This window comes from Apteryx rowi, unplaced genomic scaffold (genome assembly GCF_003343035.1).
Source record: "Apteryx rowi isolate R43461 unplaced genomic scaffold, aptRow1 scaffold_1021, whole genome shotgun sequence".
Classification (NCBI taxonomy): domain Eukaryota; kingdom Metazoa; phylum Chordata; class Aves; order Apterygiformes; family Apterygidae; genus Apteryx; species Apteryx rowi.
In genome coordinates, this window is record NW_020447222.1 from 48,577 (window position 1) to 66,954 (window position 18,378).

An 18,378-nucleotide genomic window follows, 5' to 3' on the forward strand; every position below is an offset into this window, starting at 1 on the left:
ATGAAGCCTTTGTTACTGGTTCCTAACGTGGCCAAGATAGCAGTAAAGACAATCTATCCCTCTTTTAATAGTAAATATCATTCTCCCTTACCCCTTGTGCTCTCTATGGGCAGTTTTATTGCAGGGCTACAGCTTCCTGTAACACTTCCTGCTTCCCTTGGCCCAGTCTAATACGTTTCCCATATTTATTAACATTAATTTTTCACTTGGAATATACTTCTTTGTTATTTCCATTAATGATATTGTCCATGGAAAAAATAATATTCAAGCGAAAAAAAAAAGAAGCAAAGCAGAAAGACTGTTACCCTTCTTCAATTCCCCGTGATCTCTGGAGCAATGGTTGTACCTATAATGTCTTGTTTTAGTACCATGCATCTTTGTGGTGTTTTGTACATATTTCATCCAAGGGTTCAGCAGACATTTTTGCATGTATAAACACTGTGGGTTTATTGCATGAATTCTGGTTTTTCTTAAGTATTTACTCCAGCTGGACATCCACAATGTTACTGATAGTGCAGAGTCACCATGGCCACTTTAGAGAATCAATGGACTAATTCGAGCCAGGTGTAAGGACCCAGGGTAAACATCTGAGGGACTGAAACTGATTTCTGAAAGAAAAATGTCTATATAAAAAAAATTATTAGTTGCTGCCCTTGTTCACGGCCCAATGGATACACCAAATGTTGATAGACAGTATGGAGAAAAAGTGTAAAGGGTTTATCGTAACGTGTTATTAGGAAAACACATTCTAAAACAAAACAAAGTATGTATGTCAAAAGTAATCTTCATTTTAGCCTGAAGATATATGCTTTATCGGTCAGGCTTTTTATGTGAATAAAAGAATATTGGCTCAGTGAATTGGATCTGGGAATGAACCATTTTTGTGATAAGATATTTTATACTAAAAAAATACATTTTTGTATTATTCTTATATTGATTAACTAAATTTAACATTTTAATGTTTGTAAGCTTATTCAATAAATCATCAAAGATAGATGAATTAATATTTTCCATCTATAGCATATTTATTGTGCTATTATGCCAGGAAATAGTTATGTGACATCTGGAATCAATCAGTTATAACCATGTAGCAGAACATTATGAATTTACTGTGGATTAATCTATGAAAGATATATTTCCCTTTTAGGAAATAACAACTTCAGAATATATTTTTTTGAAGAACAAATGTGTTTACGAAATACTTTTCCTCTAGCTTTATTTCTCATACAGTATAATCTTTAGCCTCCCACATCATAAACTGAAAGCATCTGTAAGCATTCTGAATTCTGCTGTTTAATACTTTTTTTATTTATTGCAGTATTATAATAATCCTTTTAGCCATAGTACACATTATAATGCATGATCCCAGACTGAATAATGGCGGCTGTAATTTAGACTCAGGTCTGCTGCCCTTTTATGAAGCACTTGAGCTGCACCCTTGTGAGTTGAGGCATCAGCAGAATCCTTTGATTCAATTATAGTTTGGCATTTAATTGTGAACTATGTATTATTCTATAAATAAACCATAACCAATGGTTTAAAGCTGCAATCATTTACAAGCAAAATGAAATGTGAAGCTCCAGGGTCTAGCAGATTCTGCTGGTTTACATAAGAAGAAAAAGAACCTTCCTTGTCTGGAAATTCAGCACAATGGCTGCTAGCCGACTACTGCTTCTTCCTCGTATAAACACAATGCAAAAGTACAGCTCATGTTTGAATTTTGTAGATACTAGATTTTGCTATGTCCACAAATGCACAATAATATGTAGAATTGAACGTAAAATATATCATCGTATAATGATAACAAGCTTAAAGGATTATTTGATGATGTCAACTCACTGGTCCAAAATATAATTTTAATGGTTTTGACAATACATCACCCTTTGAAGCAGAAGGGTGCTCGCTGAGCCTCAGCCCTTATGAAAGTTCCTTCTCATCCAGCTGCCATGTATTTCTGCAATCAACTGCTATGCAAGCCAGGCTCTGCACTTGAGTTGCATCCCATTGACTAGCAAAGGCCAAGTAAAGAAAAGGAGAAAGACACACTGAGGCATCTGGTTGTTACAAACATACTCATATTAGTCATCTTGCCTGTGACCTTTTTCCTATTCATTTGCTTATTTCCTTGTTGTTCCTTGTCATATTGCACTCCTGAATTGCACAGTTTGTGGACTGGATTTGGTTGTTTCTAGCATAATGAGGCTGATCCCTTGGTGCAACTTACAGCTGTTGCATTAAAAATCAGCAATACTCTTTGAAAGAAAAGGTTTACTCACAATCAGTGTAGAAGACAAGAGGTCAAGCTTATATTGTGACCTTACCATTTTCATGCAACTCGGTTTATTCTGATGAAGTACATGCCATGACGATTTTGTAGAGACTGACCGACAAATGCACTAGTGCTAACATTTGATATATAGTCCTATCCAGGTCTCCCACTAAGTCCAAAAGTTGTATTTAACATTGAGCTTAATGATTAATAAAATTGGAGTAGTCTTCACTAGTAAGTCCAAAAGCACCATTTTGAAGCTCTGGTTTTGGTGCTTTGTGTAGCTGTTGTTCTGTTCTGAAACAGAAGAAAGGAATTTTAAATTATCTAAATACACTGGAATAGAACTAGCATGTTCTGCACGCCATTTGCCACAACTATGAAGGAATAGCTGGCCAAAGGCAACAGCATTTCCCAGATTAGTTCAGCTCAGCCAAATTATGCTTGTCTGAGATTAAATGTTTGTAAAAACAGATTTAAATTCATGACATGAATGAACTGAGTTCAATAAAAAAATAAGCAATGACAGACTGTAGAGCTCAAGGATACACTGTTTATTCACCAAAAAATGTCTAATAATTGTATGCTGTATTTTGCTTTCAAAACCATTTTTTGGATATTAACCAGTTAAATTGTCACTCCTGTCACGGAGAAGTGACCTGTGTGATTTGTAGAAGTGAAGGAATATTTTTCTACAAATTTAAAATAATTAATTCTTATGAAAGTGCAGATTTCAAAATTTCTATTAAGAAATACTGATGGAAATTTAATATTACTAAAACACCATGTCATTTTTAAAGAAAACTTTTCAGTTTAAAACAATTTTTCATTTTTACGTTAATTTATAGTAGAAAGCACTTTTATGTTGAAGTCCCTAATCAAAATAAGATGTTCCAAAACTACAAAGGCAAAATGTTTTAACTGAGAAGACCCTTTTTTCACAGGCAAATTTTGAAGGCCATAAGCCATTTTATTAGAAAGAGAAAAAGAAGTGACAATGAATAATTTATTTCATAAGTGAATGATTTTTCCATGAATATCACATTTTAATCTAGATCTGATTTGAATGGTAATTAATTAATATGGTTTTGTACTCAGTAGACTGAGCACAAATATTCCCAATGCATGTTTTTTCCTTTCTGTGTTGGGCACATAAATCACAGAAAAGTCACATCTGTCCTCTGAATGAGTTTGCAAATACTTCCAGTACAAGCAACTAAGAAATGGAATTTAAAATTTCATTCTGAAAATTCTTGTGTATAAGATTATTATTGATGTTTCATAAACATTAGAACTTTTAAACACTGATCAACATTCACAGTAACCCCATTGATCAGTCCTGAAATGATTTCCATGGTAACAAGAATAAATACACTAGAAAGTTTTTATAGCACCGGTACTGGGGCTACAAAATCAGTAGCTCCCAATATACTTATGTTGCACTGGTGTTATAAATCAGAAATTGTAATATACTTGAGTTTGTCTAACTTGAATTTACAAAACTGTATACTTAATATCTCCAAGCAATTCATATAAACACCACTAGAGTACTAAAAAGTCAAAAATGTAACATAAATTTTTCCATCCTAAGTATGGATAAATGAATATTATAAACTTAGCAGGCACTGTACAGTTCAGTAATGTACAATGTTATATGACTGACTGATGAACACCACTTTTCAGCTTTCCTTCTTTTCTTCCACACTTCCCCCAAGTTCCTGCCATTTCTTACCCACCCTAAACCTGAACCTGCCTTAGCAGCCTCACTGGAACCATCTGTCTAATCAAGTCCTACAATGAATACAGAAGAATTCTTCAGTCTTTATAAATCCTAAACAGAACACTAAAAAGTCTGTTGTTTGACTTTTTCTACTTAGTCTATGTCCTGTATTGAGCAGACTTAGTAAAGAACCCAGTGTAGAACTTATATACATGGCACACTCATATCTCTGTTGCAGATGGCTATATGGATATTTGATTTTTTACCTTTTGCTTTAATCTTGCCCGCTGAAAGTTCTCTCCTTAAATTTAGTTCTATATTTTGTAGATAATTTATATATTCTAGCTTGTCTTTTGATCCTTTCCCCACTTAGATAGGTTAATGCCACAGTCTGATAAGCAGATGGTTTGCAGATCTCAGTTAACAAATATTACTGACAACATTGATTTTCTGTACGCTTTCACAGGATGATTTTACAAGGCATAATATCGGGCTACCTAGATTTGCCAGGTTGGTTGATCTTTGACATTTCTTTGCAGATGCATATGCCTGTGCTCTTCTACGTGTTCATGTCTCCCAGTAAATATCACCATCACCATAAAGTGACAAATGACTTAACTATCTTAGGAGATTTATGAAAATTCATAGAAATAATTGATTGCAAACAGTCTAAACAGAGAGGCCAAACACTCAGTTATACATCCTTCGACATTTCATTTAATACATCTGGATACCTCATGACAACTGTCAACTTGTTTTTTGCAAAATGGGGAAATGAGTAACTAGTCATGTTACCCTAACTGAATTACACATAACAACTGTATACTGTGTAGAAGAAAGTTGCATTAACTTATTAATACTTCATCAGAAATAATCTACTGAATATTGCATTCTAATTTCCTTAGAAATAGAAATAATTCAGGCTGTTCGATTTCTTCCTTCTTGCTGTTTCTGTGTCTCTCATACAGTACTCAAACACCCCTGCTGAAAATCAAAGCCTGTGTGTGTAAAATGTGCAAGCAGAAATTACTGAACATTCATATTAAATAGGTAACACGTTAAAATGATGTAAAAAGAGTACAATTTTTCCACTCCTACCCCATGACCTGCAGGCTGATTCAGTCTGCTATTTTAATTAATCAGAAATCTGGTCTACTTAAAAGTAGTATAGTATTAATATAATTTTCTCAGCACTAAGATGCACAAGACAGAAAGCAGTGATCTAGGATTTCTAAAATGTAAGTATTTAAATAGAAGGCAAATGATCCTAAATGCTCTGCTCTCTGAGGTGAAACAGCATTTCTCTGTGTGGCTGCTGCCCTTAAAATGTTGTAGTCTCTCAGTCAGTCTCCTACTATGTTTCAAAAAGGGTGGATAAAAGTTTCAGTTTTATCCTTGCCCATTTATCTGCTGAGCTGCGAGAGTCTCAGGAAGAGCATGACCGGCTCACATGGCCTTGATGCATATGAAGTATCAGATGGCTTATCTCATACCTTTCACAGCACAAAAGATTAGAGAAAGGCCATGTATACAAGTGACTTCCATTAACTACTATCATCTAGCAATAGTGTTCCTCGGGAACATAATACTCTCCAGTTTTTCATCTTGCTACGTCTTCCCTTCTCTTTATATACCTCATAGCAGCAGGCATAAAGAGGTAAGTACAGTTTAAGTTTTGCTGATATTGGAGGATTTTTCAGCCATGAATTTCAGTTTTCAGCAGAAGAAGGGAGGGAAGAGGATATGCCCCCAAACATGGACTGTGGTCCTCTGACATTCCTTAAGTTACATATTTGGCTCCTATGCTGAAATATTTGGACCCCCTGTTTAACTAATGGATAGCAATATTGCATCTCTAAAGTTTAGGTTTTTAATTATAACTTTGAAAGCATATGGACAGAGTAGGTTTTAATGCTTACTGAAAATCAGTATTAAAAGTCCAAAATGCTACTCAGATGTGGTTTTTAGAACTATTTGTTCCAAATTATTTGGAGCTGCTCACTAAGAGCATATAACATTAGTAGCTGCTGTTTAATACCCTGTGGAGTTACTGTTGAAATTGAAAGTATTTTATCACTATCATGTTCTGATGCCAGTACTTGATCTTTCTGCAAGTATAGATAGTGCTCAACTATGTTGAGCACTATTATATATAAAAGATGCACCTATACTTAGACACAGCTTACACTATTGAATGCTACTGGATTTGTATGCTATACTCTTGATAACTCCATCATTGCTACCTTAATAGTGAACTTGTTAGAATTTCTTTTATTCCTAATATGAGAAGTGATAAATTACTTTTTATTACTTGTAACCCCACTGACTGACAGCTGTGTCCTTTCTTTCTTGCACCAATTCCTAACTTCTAGTTTGGTATCAAATTCCTTTTTTTCCTCCATCTGTTATTTTGTTTTTTTATTATACTTGCTATAGTTGCTTTTACTTTTGCTCCTAGCTGAGCTGAATTTTTTTACATATGTAATATTCTTTTACAGCTGTAATTGTCATAGAACATTATTAAATTGTTCCCAACACCATCCACATTTATTCTATCTAAATTATTTCTTCTGGGCTTCTGATTCCTAATTATTTCAGGTTTACGAAGTAGGACTTTTAAAGCAGCCATGAGTGTATTTGTGTTTAAATACATCATTCCTTTGTCACATGAATTACAGAACAAGGATAATCATTTGCTGCTTTTTAGTTTTGTAATCAATTCCTCTATCAGTCAGGACATGAGTTTAACAAATTCTCCCATTTTTTATGTTTCTCACTATGCACTTATGCAATTTTGAAATAAAATGAATGCTTCTTTTTTTCCCTTTTTATTCTTGCCTTGCTAATTTAGTATCTTCTTGACCTGCCTTTTACAGCTTCCCCCCCCCTGAGTTACATATTGTGTATCCATCTCTTTGTGTACTTAGTAGACCACTGTTCCTGGAAAAAAAAAACAAAAAAAACAAAAAACTCTTTCTTACTACCTAGCTTCTTGAGCCATTACCCACTTTGGATGTCCATATTGCTTTGATCTTGGGACAGAAGAGTCAACCAGAATATCTCTGGGACATACTTCTGTCTTCCTTCTGTGCTTCCTGCAGTCAGCTATAGTGTGAGAWTTATCTCATAAGAAGTGTGCTTAGTGCCGGGATGCGTGTTTGCCCCCTGCCCACGTCCATGTCCCACCACCCAGAAGACATCGTGCCACACAGATATCCACTCTGCCTCTGGGATTGCTTCCAGTCCTTTTTGTGTAAATTCCCAACAATAACAATTTATCTTCCTCTAGCAGCTGGAAAGCCCTCAATGAAGGTTTGTATTGTTTTGGGCTAGTTCAGTCTGTGTTTCATTCAGCCACCCCAGTGTTTAAATTGTTGCCACTGTGGATGGTAACATGACTGTGCCTCAGTCATTGTATGGGATTATATCCAGCCTTCTCTCCTCAAATTTTTGCCAGCCTGCCCTCCTCCACTTCTCTCCACTGGGGCTTGGTACAGCTTCTGCACTGCTTTTCTGCCATCTACAGCTGGTTTTATCATAAAATAATATTTGTCTCCTGTACAAGACAGCAGAATACATGTCCTGTCTTCCCAGGTTCTTCACACGTACTGCCAACATTGTGATATAACAGTGTTATGTTGGCTTTGTTGGTTTTCAATGCCTTATAAACTCACTAGGTAGTATTTCAGGAACTCACCTTCTCCTAAGCTTCATACTGTTTCTGCAAGGCTTAAAGACATTTTGATTTGTTACCTGTCTTCCAGAAATTCCTAGTGTGCATCTGAGGAAATGACTGATCATACTTTAGCTTTCATTTACTCCTTCCCTAAATAAAAAATAAACTCTAAGTAGTTGGAAACTCCTCTATTTGTTGCAGTGGAAGACTTGGGGTTTTTTTGTCCTTTATTTATTTGATATCATGATGTGGTTTATTCAGCACCCTGAAAATATAAAGTAGGTAAAATATTACAGAGCTCCATACAGATTCATGGGCATTAGCCTTTCCAGTGTTTACAGTTTCATACTCTCTCTTGTTATTTTCAGTGGAAGGAGATTAAAAAAAATTTTTTTTTAATCATATGCAATGTTCAGAAACAAATGGGAATAGCTTGATGACCTTCTTAATAAGACTTTAACTTGAAATATTTTTTCCCTTAATTTAGGTCAGATAAGCTCTTTATTTTGTGTGTATGACTCTGTAGCCTTATTTAATTATTCTCTGACTGTAGTTATTGTTAAGCCCTTACAATTTAGCACACTCCAGCATATATTTCCTGCTGCTTACAGGAACACACTGGGGAATGTGCTTTAATATCACTTCACACTTATCAAAATACAGATTCCTCCAGAGTTAAGATATGCAACTGCCATGAACGAATACATTTTAATCGTAAAGCGTACAAGTGAAAATTCAACCTGTTCAAGAATATTGTCAAAATGTTTTGTATAACACTACCTATATCTGGATAAACTTGTTGAGTGAAGGCTTAAGAAGTATTTGTATATACTACATTAATAAATATTAATGGATTTACAACTATACAAAGCTGAAAAACAAGAAATTTTGACAGCGAATGCATTAAATTAAACCTCATGACTATGCCACCAAATACGTCTTTAAATTATGTTACGATGCTGAAAGACACGTACTTATTCCTTCTATTTTCCCCTTGTAGATATTTTTAAATGCAGATACAATCCGCCTGGGAAATCTACCGACGGGTTCCTTTTCGTCCTCTCCACCTAGCTCTTCAGCTCCTCGCCAGACTATCTATGAGCTCTGCGTCTGTCCTAATGGTAAACTTTACCTGTCTCCAGCAGGAGCAGGCTCCACATGTCAATCCAGTAGCAACATCTGTTTGTGGAGCTAAAATGACTCCAATTTATCCTCACACCAGAATAGCCTTTTGTTACTATCCCTCTGCTTCACAGTTCTGCTCGGTTTCCCTTGTGACAAGTTCGACGCTTCAAACGGCCTGCAGAGCAACTTCTTCCAGTGTAAGCAGGAATACAGCGCTGCCTTCTCTCATGGTTTATGGTACCACTCAGCATAGAGATGGGAGTGAGATATTCAGCATGTATTCTTCATCAGGAAACCTGGATCATAATATCACCTTTTGGAAAGGGAGAATAACACAGGTGCCTTTGCTACATGAAGTGAAGCACATAGTTTTAGATTTTTGCAGGACCTGGATATGAACTGCACATATATATACAGTACATATACAAATTTGCCCAGATTCCAATGGTGAGATGAATTGGTAACCCCTGTATGTTAAATAACTTTACTGTCTGAAAGCACAATTTTCCATTCATCTTTTTGGATGTAAACTTTTACCCCTGAATTTTAAAATTTTGAAGCATTGTGTGATGCTTGCTTTACTAAACAAATTCAGTAAATGGTTTTTAACACAAAAAGAGACAGAATCCCTCACTCAGTTTGGTTTCTTTAAAAGAAGTGTGTTGTTACTCTTTGTCTACTAGGTCTAGGGTTTTGTACAGTAGGTAAATTTTGGAAGCGCTCAGCAATATTAACTTTCAGAGCTAAAAAGACATCTGCTCGTCTGTCAGATCTGAATGGCCTTATATAGCAATTTCGTGGCTACTGCATGTGAAGTGATTGCTTTAAATAGAACATACAGTTTCTGGAAAAGAAGAACAGGGTAAAGAGGGAAATACTGATGGTATGTTTGTTAATCAGTTTGTCGTTCTTCACAAGTTATTTATAATTGGCAAAAGCAAAAACAAGAAAAAATCTTCAACGGTACATCTTTTCCATTTTCTAGCTATGTCTACCTGCTGCCATTTGAACACAGTACAAACATCAGCACTAATGTCATGTGTGATGCTGCAAAGCAATGCACTAATAACTGGAATGACACATTTATTATTCTTTTTTCCTTACCATCTGCTGCTAAGGTTTTCAAAGTAATAGTAATAAATATATAATATAAACCTATATTAAATGAAATTCAATATTGAAAAGTACATTTACATTATGTTGACTTTATCAGGTCTGTGTTTAAATTATGCAGCCCCGTTTGCACTCAGATCTCACTGCTTACTTTCTTTTTTGACAAGTTTGATGTGGGATTTCTTTCTCGTATCAATTTTTATTACTTGTTTGGCTTTGTTGGTAACTGAACTCCTGTAAGAGATGCTTTGGTATGCTGCTGCTCAGTTTATTACAACATTGATTAACAAGAATATCTTGAAACTTGCAGAACCCAGGAATGTAAAACAGTATAAAAATGTTTCCTATTGTGGAAGATGGCTTGATTACCTAAGGTAAGTGAGCTTTTTAATATTATCCTTTAAATCACATCACCTAGCCTGTAGCTTTAGAGGCTTCTGAACATAGGATTACCAATGCAATGATCACTTTTGTAAGATAACTCTTAAGTTAGGGTGACCAGTGCAAGGTGGGTATTTCTACACAATATGTTTTTCTTTAGAGGAAAAAAAAAAAAGGGAAAATGAGCAAACTAATATGATGATAATCTTTCTATTTTATTACCAGCTAACAAGGTTCATTTTGTTTTCACTTCAGGTGAAATTCACTCCTATGCAGAAGACCAGCACAAGACGTAGCCACGGCTTGACTGGTGCTTGCCTTTCCGTTGGCCCTCTTCAGAGGTGTGAATTTCACCCCCTAGCAAGAATTGTGTGCTTGCTGTTTCTGCCAGTTAAGCAGAGATTCTACACTGATTATTTCATCTGTTCAAAAGAAGGCTATTATCAATTGATTTGTTATTTCTTTGAGAATATTATTCTGTCACTTGGAAAGAAATATATAAGAAAATATTAGAAGAAGATATATTGGAAGCCTGTTTTTTTTCTGTTTTAGTAAGAGGGACAGAAACAGAGATAGAAGTGACAGATAGAATAACAAAACATTAGAAAGTATAGCTATACAATATACCCTAAAAATCTACAGGGAGATAGATGCCTTTTTCTTATGCACACAAGTAATAGAATGTAGGTTTGAAAGTCATGAAGATAAATAGTATTTCAGGAGGAGGAGTATATGGATATGTGTAAGGGCACATTCATATGTATTTATCTGTGCACACATGCATACACTGGTTACTTAAAGATGGACAGCTTATAGTGAACTATCTTTTCAGTGAATTATATTTTGCCTTCTTACAAATTGTGCACAAGCAGACTAAGAATTTTTTTCTCCCCAAATTTAAACCCACAGGAATGGATTGCAGACACTTTGTCATGAACTTTCCATTGAGCATTTCTCATTTGCTTCCTGTTCACCTTAGATGATTATGACCCAAACTTTACAAATTCTACGCAAACTGGAGTGAGAATGGGCGGGTAGAAAAAAAAATCTTTTGTTACTAGGTTCATTTTAACAGCATAACTGAATTAATTTACAGCTAAGGTTTGTATGAAGAAAACTCAGGGCCTGTGTGAGTGGAACATTGGACTCAACAAAGCTAAGGCAATTAGTCTGCATAGCTCTGCACTGTCAGGAGTTTCTTGCCTGGAATCACTGCAGTCTGCTTCCCAGTAGTTGTGATACCAATATTGGCACAAGAAGAAGTAGAGGGTATGTGGGAGCTTCAGCAGCTTATGTGATAGACACAACCTCAGTGTAAGAATTTCTCGTAATATCTCAATATTCTAATGAATTCTTATTGATATTTACCTTAAGTCCCTTGAAACCCATAAGAATGGGAAAATCTCAGTTTTCATTTTAAAGAATATTTCTAGCCCACATGATTTCAGAGAGTATTGGAAAAGTGATTTCAGTGCATCGAGGGAACTAAAAAAGTCAGAAAGCCAACAATAAGCTATTTCTAAGCAGTGTCATCATTTTTGAGAGGAAGGAGAAACTGACCTGACATTTGTGAATGTTTGGAGCTAGCAATAGTGAAAACCTCAATAGTACACATCTCTGTAGAAGTAGATAGGAAGAAGATGACAAAACAAAACTGTATTTAGAAGCTTCTCATCTGTTCACATGGTTCTTGCAAACTGATTCTGAGCTCATCTGCTCATTAGTGCCTCCCCAAAGTATCAGACAAGTGGCATAGTCCCACACATGATGTTTCTGGTGGAAGGAAAGTAAAAGATCTCAGCACAAAGACCATGTAAAAACATGGAGCCATAGCTTTAATTTTTCAGTGCTGGTTTTATGATGCTGAGGCATAAAATAAAGGTCACTTCTGTGCAGAGCCATAGGAAATTTTCCAATATTTTTTGTCACCTTCCTCATAGATTCCTTGCCCTGTCTCCAGGTTATTTCAGTCTTTGTTGGCCATTTATAATATCTAACATTCAGCTTATGATTAACCCCAGCTAATGTATCTCTAATTAGAGTGCTTATCTGGCTGAATATTTTGATCACTTATTTTAGAAAAGAGATGTCACTTCTTATTCTGGCTAAGGCAAGAGTTTCCCAGTTAACAAATCACTCTGTTGTGACAATTGTAGGGAAAGACTGAAGATCTTAAGATATTTTTAAGCATTAATATTTGTCCATTTAAAAAAAGATCAGTGGCTAAAAATATTTCTTTGAGGTTCTTTATAATATATGAATACATGTATCAAATAAAGCTTCTTTTTGTACTAGAATATCCATTTGGGAGCCACTAAGATAGTATTACAGCTGTTCAACCTTTTCAGATCTATCCCTATGACAACAGTGAAATATATGAAAAGACCTTATTAGCTACATGTATTTAATATATACGATAGACTTACCTTCTGTAAAAATCTGTGTCACAATATAAGAGGATACTGCCTCTTTCTTGTTTAAAAAATAAAAATAAATCATTAATCAACCCCTCTGAGCAGTTACCTGTATGGTTTTGTATTGCAGTTCATTCATTGGTTAAGTGATAAGACCAAAGACTGACACTTCTACTATATCTAACACTATGACACTGCTGCTTCTACTAATTCTGTGGGAATGAAGAGACGAGAAGTTGTAATTACAACATGAAATTGTAACATAGTTTAGATTTGCACAACATTTTGAGCTGTAGATTGTTCACTTTTTTCCAGGATTTAAACTGTTTGTCAGTATAGTGCAGTTACATTACTGTTGACACATAACAGGATCTTCTGGTGTTCATAAAAAGGCGGAAGAATGTGTATCCAAAATGTGCCAAGACGCTGCTTGCCTCAGCTGAAGTTATCTTGTTTTGCTGTCATAGTGGCTTGACTGTATAACACAATTCACTTGAAACCATTTCAGATAGAGGGCTACTAAGTTTGGGTTGAAAATACAGCCATAACTGACTGAAAGAGTTTGATGAAGAATGTTTAAGATATTCAGTTGCTAACACCATGTGATTTTTTTTTTGGGGGGGGAGGGGGGTTTCTAAATCATTTTCTAAATAAAAAAGCCAAACTTAGACTATTGAATTGTTATCAGCTGATTCACTGTATGCATATGTAGATTGGATCAGAGTTGGAGTGTCATCTGGTTTAAATCAGTACTCAGTAAAGTAACCATTTGCTAACCATTTTTGTTTTATTTTGTAACTTTTGTGTTAATGCTTTTCTTGTGTATATAAATATATAAAAGGATGGAAACTATTTTCTTACACATACTATGCAATATCTTTGTAAAACTGCAATATTACCAAAATTACAAAAGCTGTGCTTTTGTACTCTCTTGCTTTATGTAAAACAAATCTTTTTTCTATTTAACGGATTGTCTGTCTTATAATTGTAGATAGCATATTATTCAAAAGCAGTACACTGTAACTTTAAGATTTTTTATTTTATTTTCCTTGGACTTCTAATGTTATGAAAATAATAGCAAGGTTTTGGAAGTTGGAAATTGTTTCTTCTTGGACAGATAGAACTTTTACAGCATGTAATTAACACAGTCAGTTTGAAATCTCTCCTTTACTTCTTTCATTTGGTCTTAGTATTTTATCTGGTGCTACTGTATAACCATAAATAAGTGTGACAGATAAAATAAGAAACATATCAGAACTCATTTCAAGAATAATCAAATGGGAAACTTTCTAAGGGTGAGTAGACGATATAGGACAACTGATGAGGAATATTTAGTTTTTCTGCATATTTTTTGAGAGGTTTTTTTGTTAGTATGCATTTCCTTACTTTGTCTAAATTAGCCATATGGTAATAACTGTTACTTGTTTTTGAATTTTTTATCCTCACATAGAATATACTAGGGATTTCTTTCTTTTTTTTTTTGGAAAATAACACATGCTACATTTAGATGTAGTATATATGCAAAGAAAATCCAATTGTAAAACATTATAGGCTTATTTCAGCCTTAGCAAAGTCAAAATTAGGGCCCTCCATCTCATCTGCTTTAAAAGTCCATTATACTACTCAAGTCCCTTTTACTTTGCCAGAATAAGCATAAACTGTATGCTTATGTTTCAACTGCACCGGTTTACCAAGCCACTTGATAATTACACAGTCATGTCAAAGGTCTTCTGGTGGTGTCATCACTGTGAACAAACCCAGACTACGTTTAAATTGGGTAGCCTCGATTCTGCTAACAACACAGCCTTGCCCAGAGCCCTGTGCAGGCTGCAAGACCTGCCAGCCAGCAGGGCGAGCGTTTAGGGGTTTTGCTTGCGCTGACCTCCTTGATGCCCTGCTACATTTCTAGCAATATCCACACTAGCCAGACAGTAGCTACTTGTATAAAGCCTACAAAAATTGTAATTTCTGTACAACAGCAACAGCTGTATAGATCTGTCGGTAGTGTAGGTCCTCCAAAGTCCCAAGTGTCTAATACACAACAGCTGATACAGCAAGAAAAATTACTCTTAGCCATTTTATTCATGTTTGGACTAGTTGAGTCCCATTAAGCATACATGACACTACAAGATAAATGGAAGGTTTAGTGAAAAAAACACAGACATTGTGTTAATTCAACATGGCCTCTGTACTGAGACTAGAATATACCAATACCTGCAGTGTGTCTAAAATAAGGTTTCCTCTGAAAATTTGAGCTCACCTTCAAATTATGTTTTTTGAATTCAAAAGTATTATTTGACCAGTATACAATACCTTTCTTATAGAGGCCATGACCAGGATGTGTGTTGCAATAGTCAAGGAGAAAGCATATATTCTAAGTCTGGTCTGATTAGAGTCAATATTACACATACCACAAATAAACCTAACCTACTTATTTGAGGAATAGGAAAGTTTCCCTTTGTTTTGGGAAAACTTAACTCATTAAGGACTGTGGATCTTTTWAAGGAGTGTCCAGCTCCTCTCAAACTATAGAGTGTTTAAGCACTGAGATCCATTATATTAAAAAGCTTGGCCTTTAGCTTAGCCAAGTTCATTTAATGCACAACTTGATCTGAGAAAGAAAGGTGCCTTTCGTCACATGTATACCTCCTTGTTTGCGAGACCTGTGAGGGAGAAGTTCAGTCTCCAGGATAACCTAGAGTGTATTAAAGAATATGACTTACACATTAGAATATCATTCCTGAAGCCAAGACAGTATTTTTCCTATGCTGTGTGGTATTTTGGGAGCTTGCATATAGTCATCCTTCACCACAACCTATTTCTAAGTATTCTGTTTCACAGCTATTCTGAAAACTACTTTTTTTTTTTTCTGTCTAGATGTTGATTATTCAGTTTACTTATCCCAAATACTACAGCAGTCAATGAAAGTAAATATCCTACCCTTTGACCTCCACCCAGTCTTACCTATTCAGCTGAGCTGCCGTTGTCCCCTGCTTTCTTCCCAAATAACCAAAGAACAGACACAGAAGGGATTTTGCTAAGTCTCTGTATCAGGCTCTGGTGTGACTTACTGGAAACTGTACCAGAGGGGAACTTTCTATCAAAGAGGAAGATTATTTGCTTAGTGAAAACAAATGTTATGTAAGAAGGAAAAAAAAATGCAGGGAACTACCAAATTTAGTCTGACTTACTAGAACGAACAGTGAAAGGTTTTGAACTGTGGGCGGCCAGCAGGGAGGGCCTCCGCAGGCAGCATGGCGGTACGAGGCAGCGCGGCCTGTGAATAAGACATGGGATTAGGAGCACCTTGGACAGACAAGAAGGCAGTGTTTTATTTAACCTGCATAGGGATGGGTAGGACAGTGACATGTAGGCAGTAAACCTGAATCAGCCACGTTTCAACAGTACACAGTAGAAATGCAACTGAAAGCTGGATTTTTTGAAAAGAAAGAATAGTCACCCTATTTCCCCCTAGGCCGAATAGTGACTCAGAGAAATGGGCAGAAACTTGGGGAGGGCATCACTTTTATACCTTTCTACCCACAGAACTTTATTTTTCTGACTCTTCTTAAAAACACACCCTGGAAAGGAAAAAAGCAGTAACCTAGGTATAAATTTTGTACTTGTCAAATAGAAGGTCACAGTGAGCTCTCTGTGCATATGTGTATCTGTGTTTATGACAGAAAGAGTTGAGAACAGTCCAGTACACTAGGGCGGATTCAGACATTATTAAAGGCAACAGGAAACTCAAATTCCATGTCTTTGGGTTAGGCTCTCAATCTTTATTAAAAGTTTGTGTAAAAAACAATATTTCATATTACTTGATATTTTACATCATATTTATAAAATGCATCATTAACATCAGTATAATTTTTCCTCTGAAAATTGTCCTTGCTTCTAGCTCCATGTAGCACTTTGACTTTCACACATGCTGTTTCACACAGCTCTAAACTGCTTGTGCTGGCTTCGCTGGTTTGTCAAAACAGAATCAACAAGGTGGTTGTTGCAAGATGAGACATAAAAGGAAATAGTAAAAAATCTACTTCCACTGCCTTTGCAAACTTTGGCCCAGTTCTCCAGCCTCAGGCTTTTGGAGGATTGTGGATTAAAACTACGCATTTGTGTTGAAGATTGCATCCTCCTCACGGCAGAAGAGTTGCAATGTTTCTGGAAGCAATATATTTGATCTTCCTGATGTCCCTAGCCAGGTCTAAAGAGATCCAGCAGACTGCATTCATTCCCTTCCCTCCTGCACATTAATTAAGTTAGGCAAATGATTCTTTATAATTGCGGTTTGGGCTTGATTTCCTTTGCATGGTCTATCTTTAGACTTTCCAAAATCCCTTTTTTATGTATAAAGGGGAGAGAAAAATCTGATAGCAACTACTAAACCTGACATCTATTCATTGTTGAAAGGAGTAGATTATTGCTAGAGATAACTGTTACTGTGAACTGAACTGCAGAGAGAGAAAGGGCACGTACAGCCAAAACATCGAACAGAGAAAAGCATGGAAAGAAAATAAAGGCCTGTGAAAAAGAGACAGAGAGTGATATTAGAAAAGGTTTACAGTTTAAAGGGGAAGATAATAATTCACTTTTTAAATTTCTCTTTACCTCTCTAGCTTAGTCAAATATATCATGCCCAAAGCACGGAAAGTAGAGACCAAGCGTCAGGAAACCAGTGATTCAGAAATCTCTTCCAAGACCAGAAATGTGCTGTTCACAAGATGAGATGGTACAGGCAACACCACGAAGCCCGGCAGTGTTGCTGCCCTGGCCGTGGTGAGAGGCCCGGCTATGGAAACACAGAGGACAGACGGCTGCACGAGCAAAGGCATAACCTGGCCATTATTTATAATATACTTCAGACAGAGACAGGAGCTACTGAGGCATACAGTAGTCTACAGCAATGTAAATGGAAGCTAGCTGGAGCAACAGTTAGGAAATGGAGAATAGTTAAGTATACCTCCATAGATTAAAAATTAACATTTTTTGAGATAAGGTTCTGGACTGTAATATATTGTCTTAATTTCTCTCAATTAGACTATTTTAACAGCATCTGGGAGCAAGCATTGACTTCTTCTGTGATTCATTTCACAGCACAAGGAATGTATATGCATATATGTATAAATACACACATATACATATGTGTGTGTAAGTGTATATAAAGTAAGTCTATTTAGAAATAGCAAAGGACAGTGCATAGGACATTGCATTTCAGAAAGAATGGCAACTTTCTTCTGGTAGATCCGCCAGCTTAAGAACTGGACTGGTGAAAAGTTGTGTTTGCTTCTTCTTTTTAAACACAGAATACATTTATGTCTACCCACATTTCACAGTTTTAAAGCCCAGATGAGTCCTCTTTTTATATCATGTTGTAAGGAAATAGTTAATATCTCTAGTTATGAATTAATCATTTACAGTGCAAATTTTACATAAGGGCATTTATTCTCTATGATGACTATTGCCACCTCCTCTTCATGTTTCCCAGCATAAACTGCTAGATTACAGTAGACCTACTAAAATTCTGATATATAAACTGTTGGGACATCTAGTTTTCTTTGGGAAAGTCTAGGACACTGTACCAGTCCTCTCCACAGTGCTGTGATAGTAAACATCTCTTCTCATGCATGTTAGCATATATCTGCGAGCAAGTCACCTCATGATTAACCAGATTACT

General features: G+C 35.8%; 1 protein-coding gene across 1 annotated transcript in view; it reads left to right on the plus strand.

The window, feature by feature from the left end:
- LOC112965847 (zeta-sarcoglycan-like) overlaps positions 1–9,585 on the plus strand; it is a gene marked incomplete at its 5' end in the record, with an annotated part of 52,433 nt that extends 42,848 nt beyond the window's left edge. Inside the window, 2 exons of the mRNA XM_026065260.1 lie at positions 8,666–8,786; positions 8,922–9,585. Coding sequence (XP_025921045.1) covers positions 8,666–8,786; positions 8,922–9,043 — 243 coding nt within the window. The remainder of the gene's footprint in view (positions 1–8,665; positions 8,787–8,921) is intronic.
- Between the last annotated feature and the right edge of the window lie 8,793 nt (positions 9,586–18,378).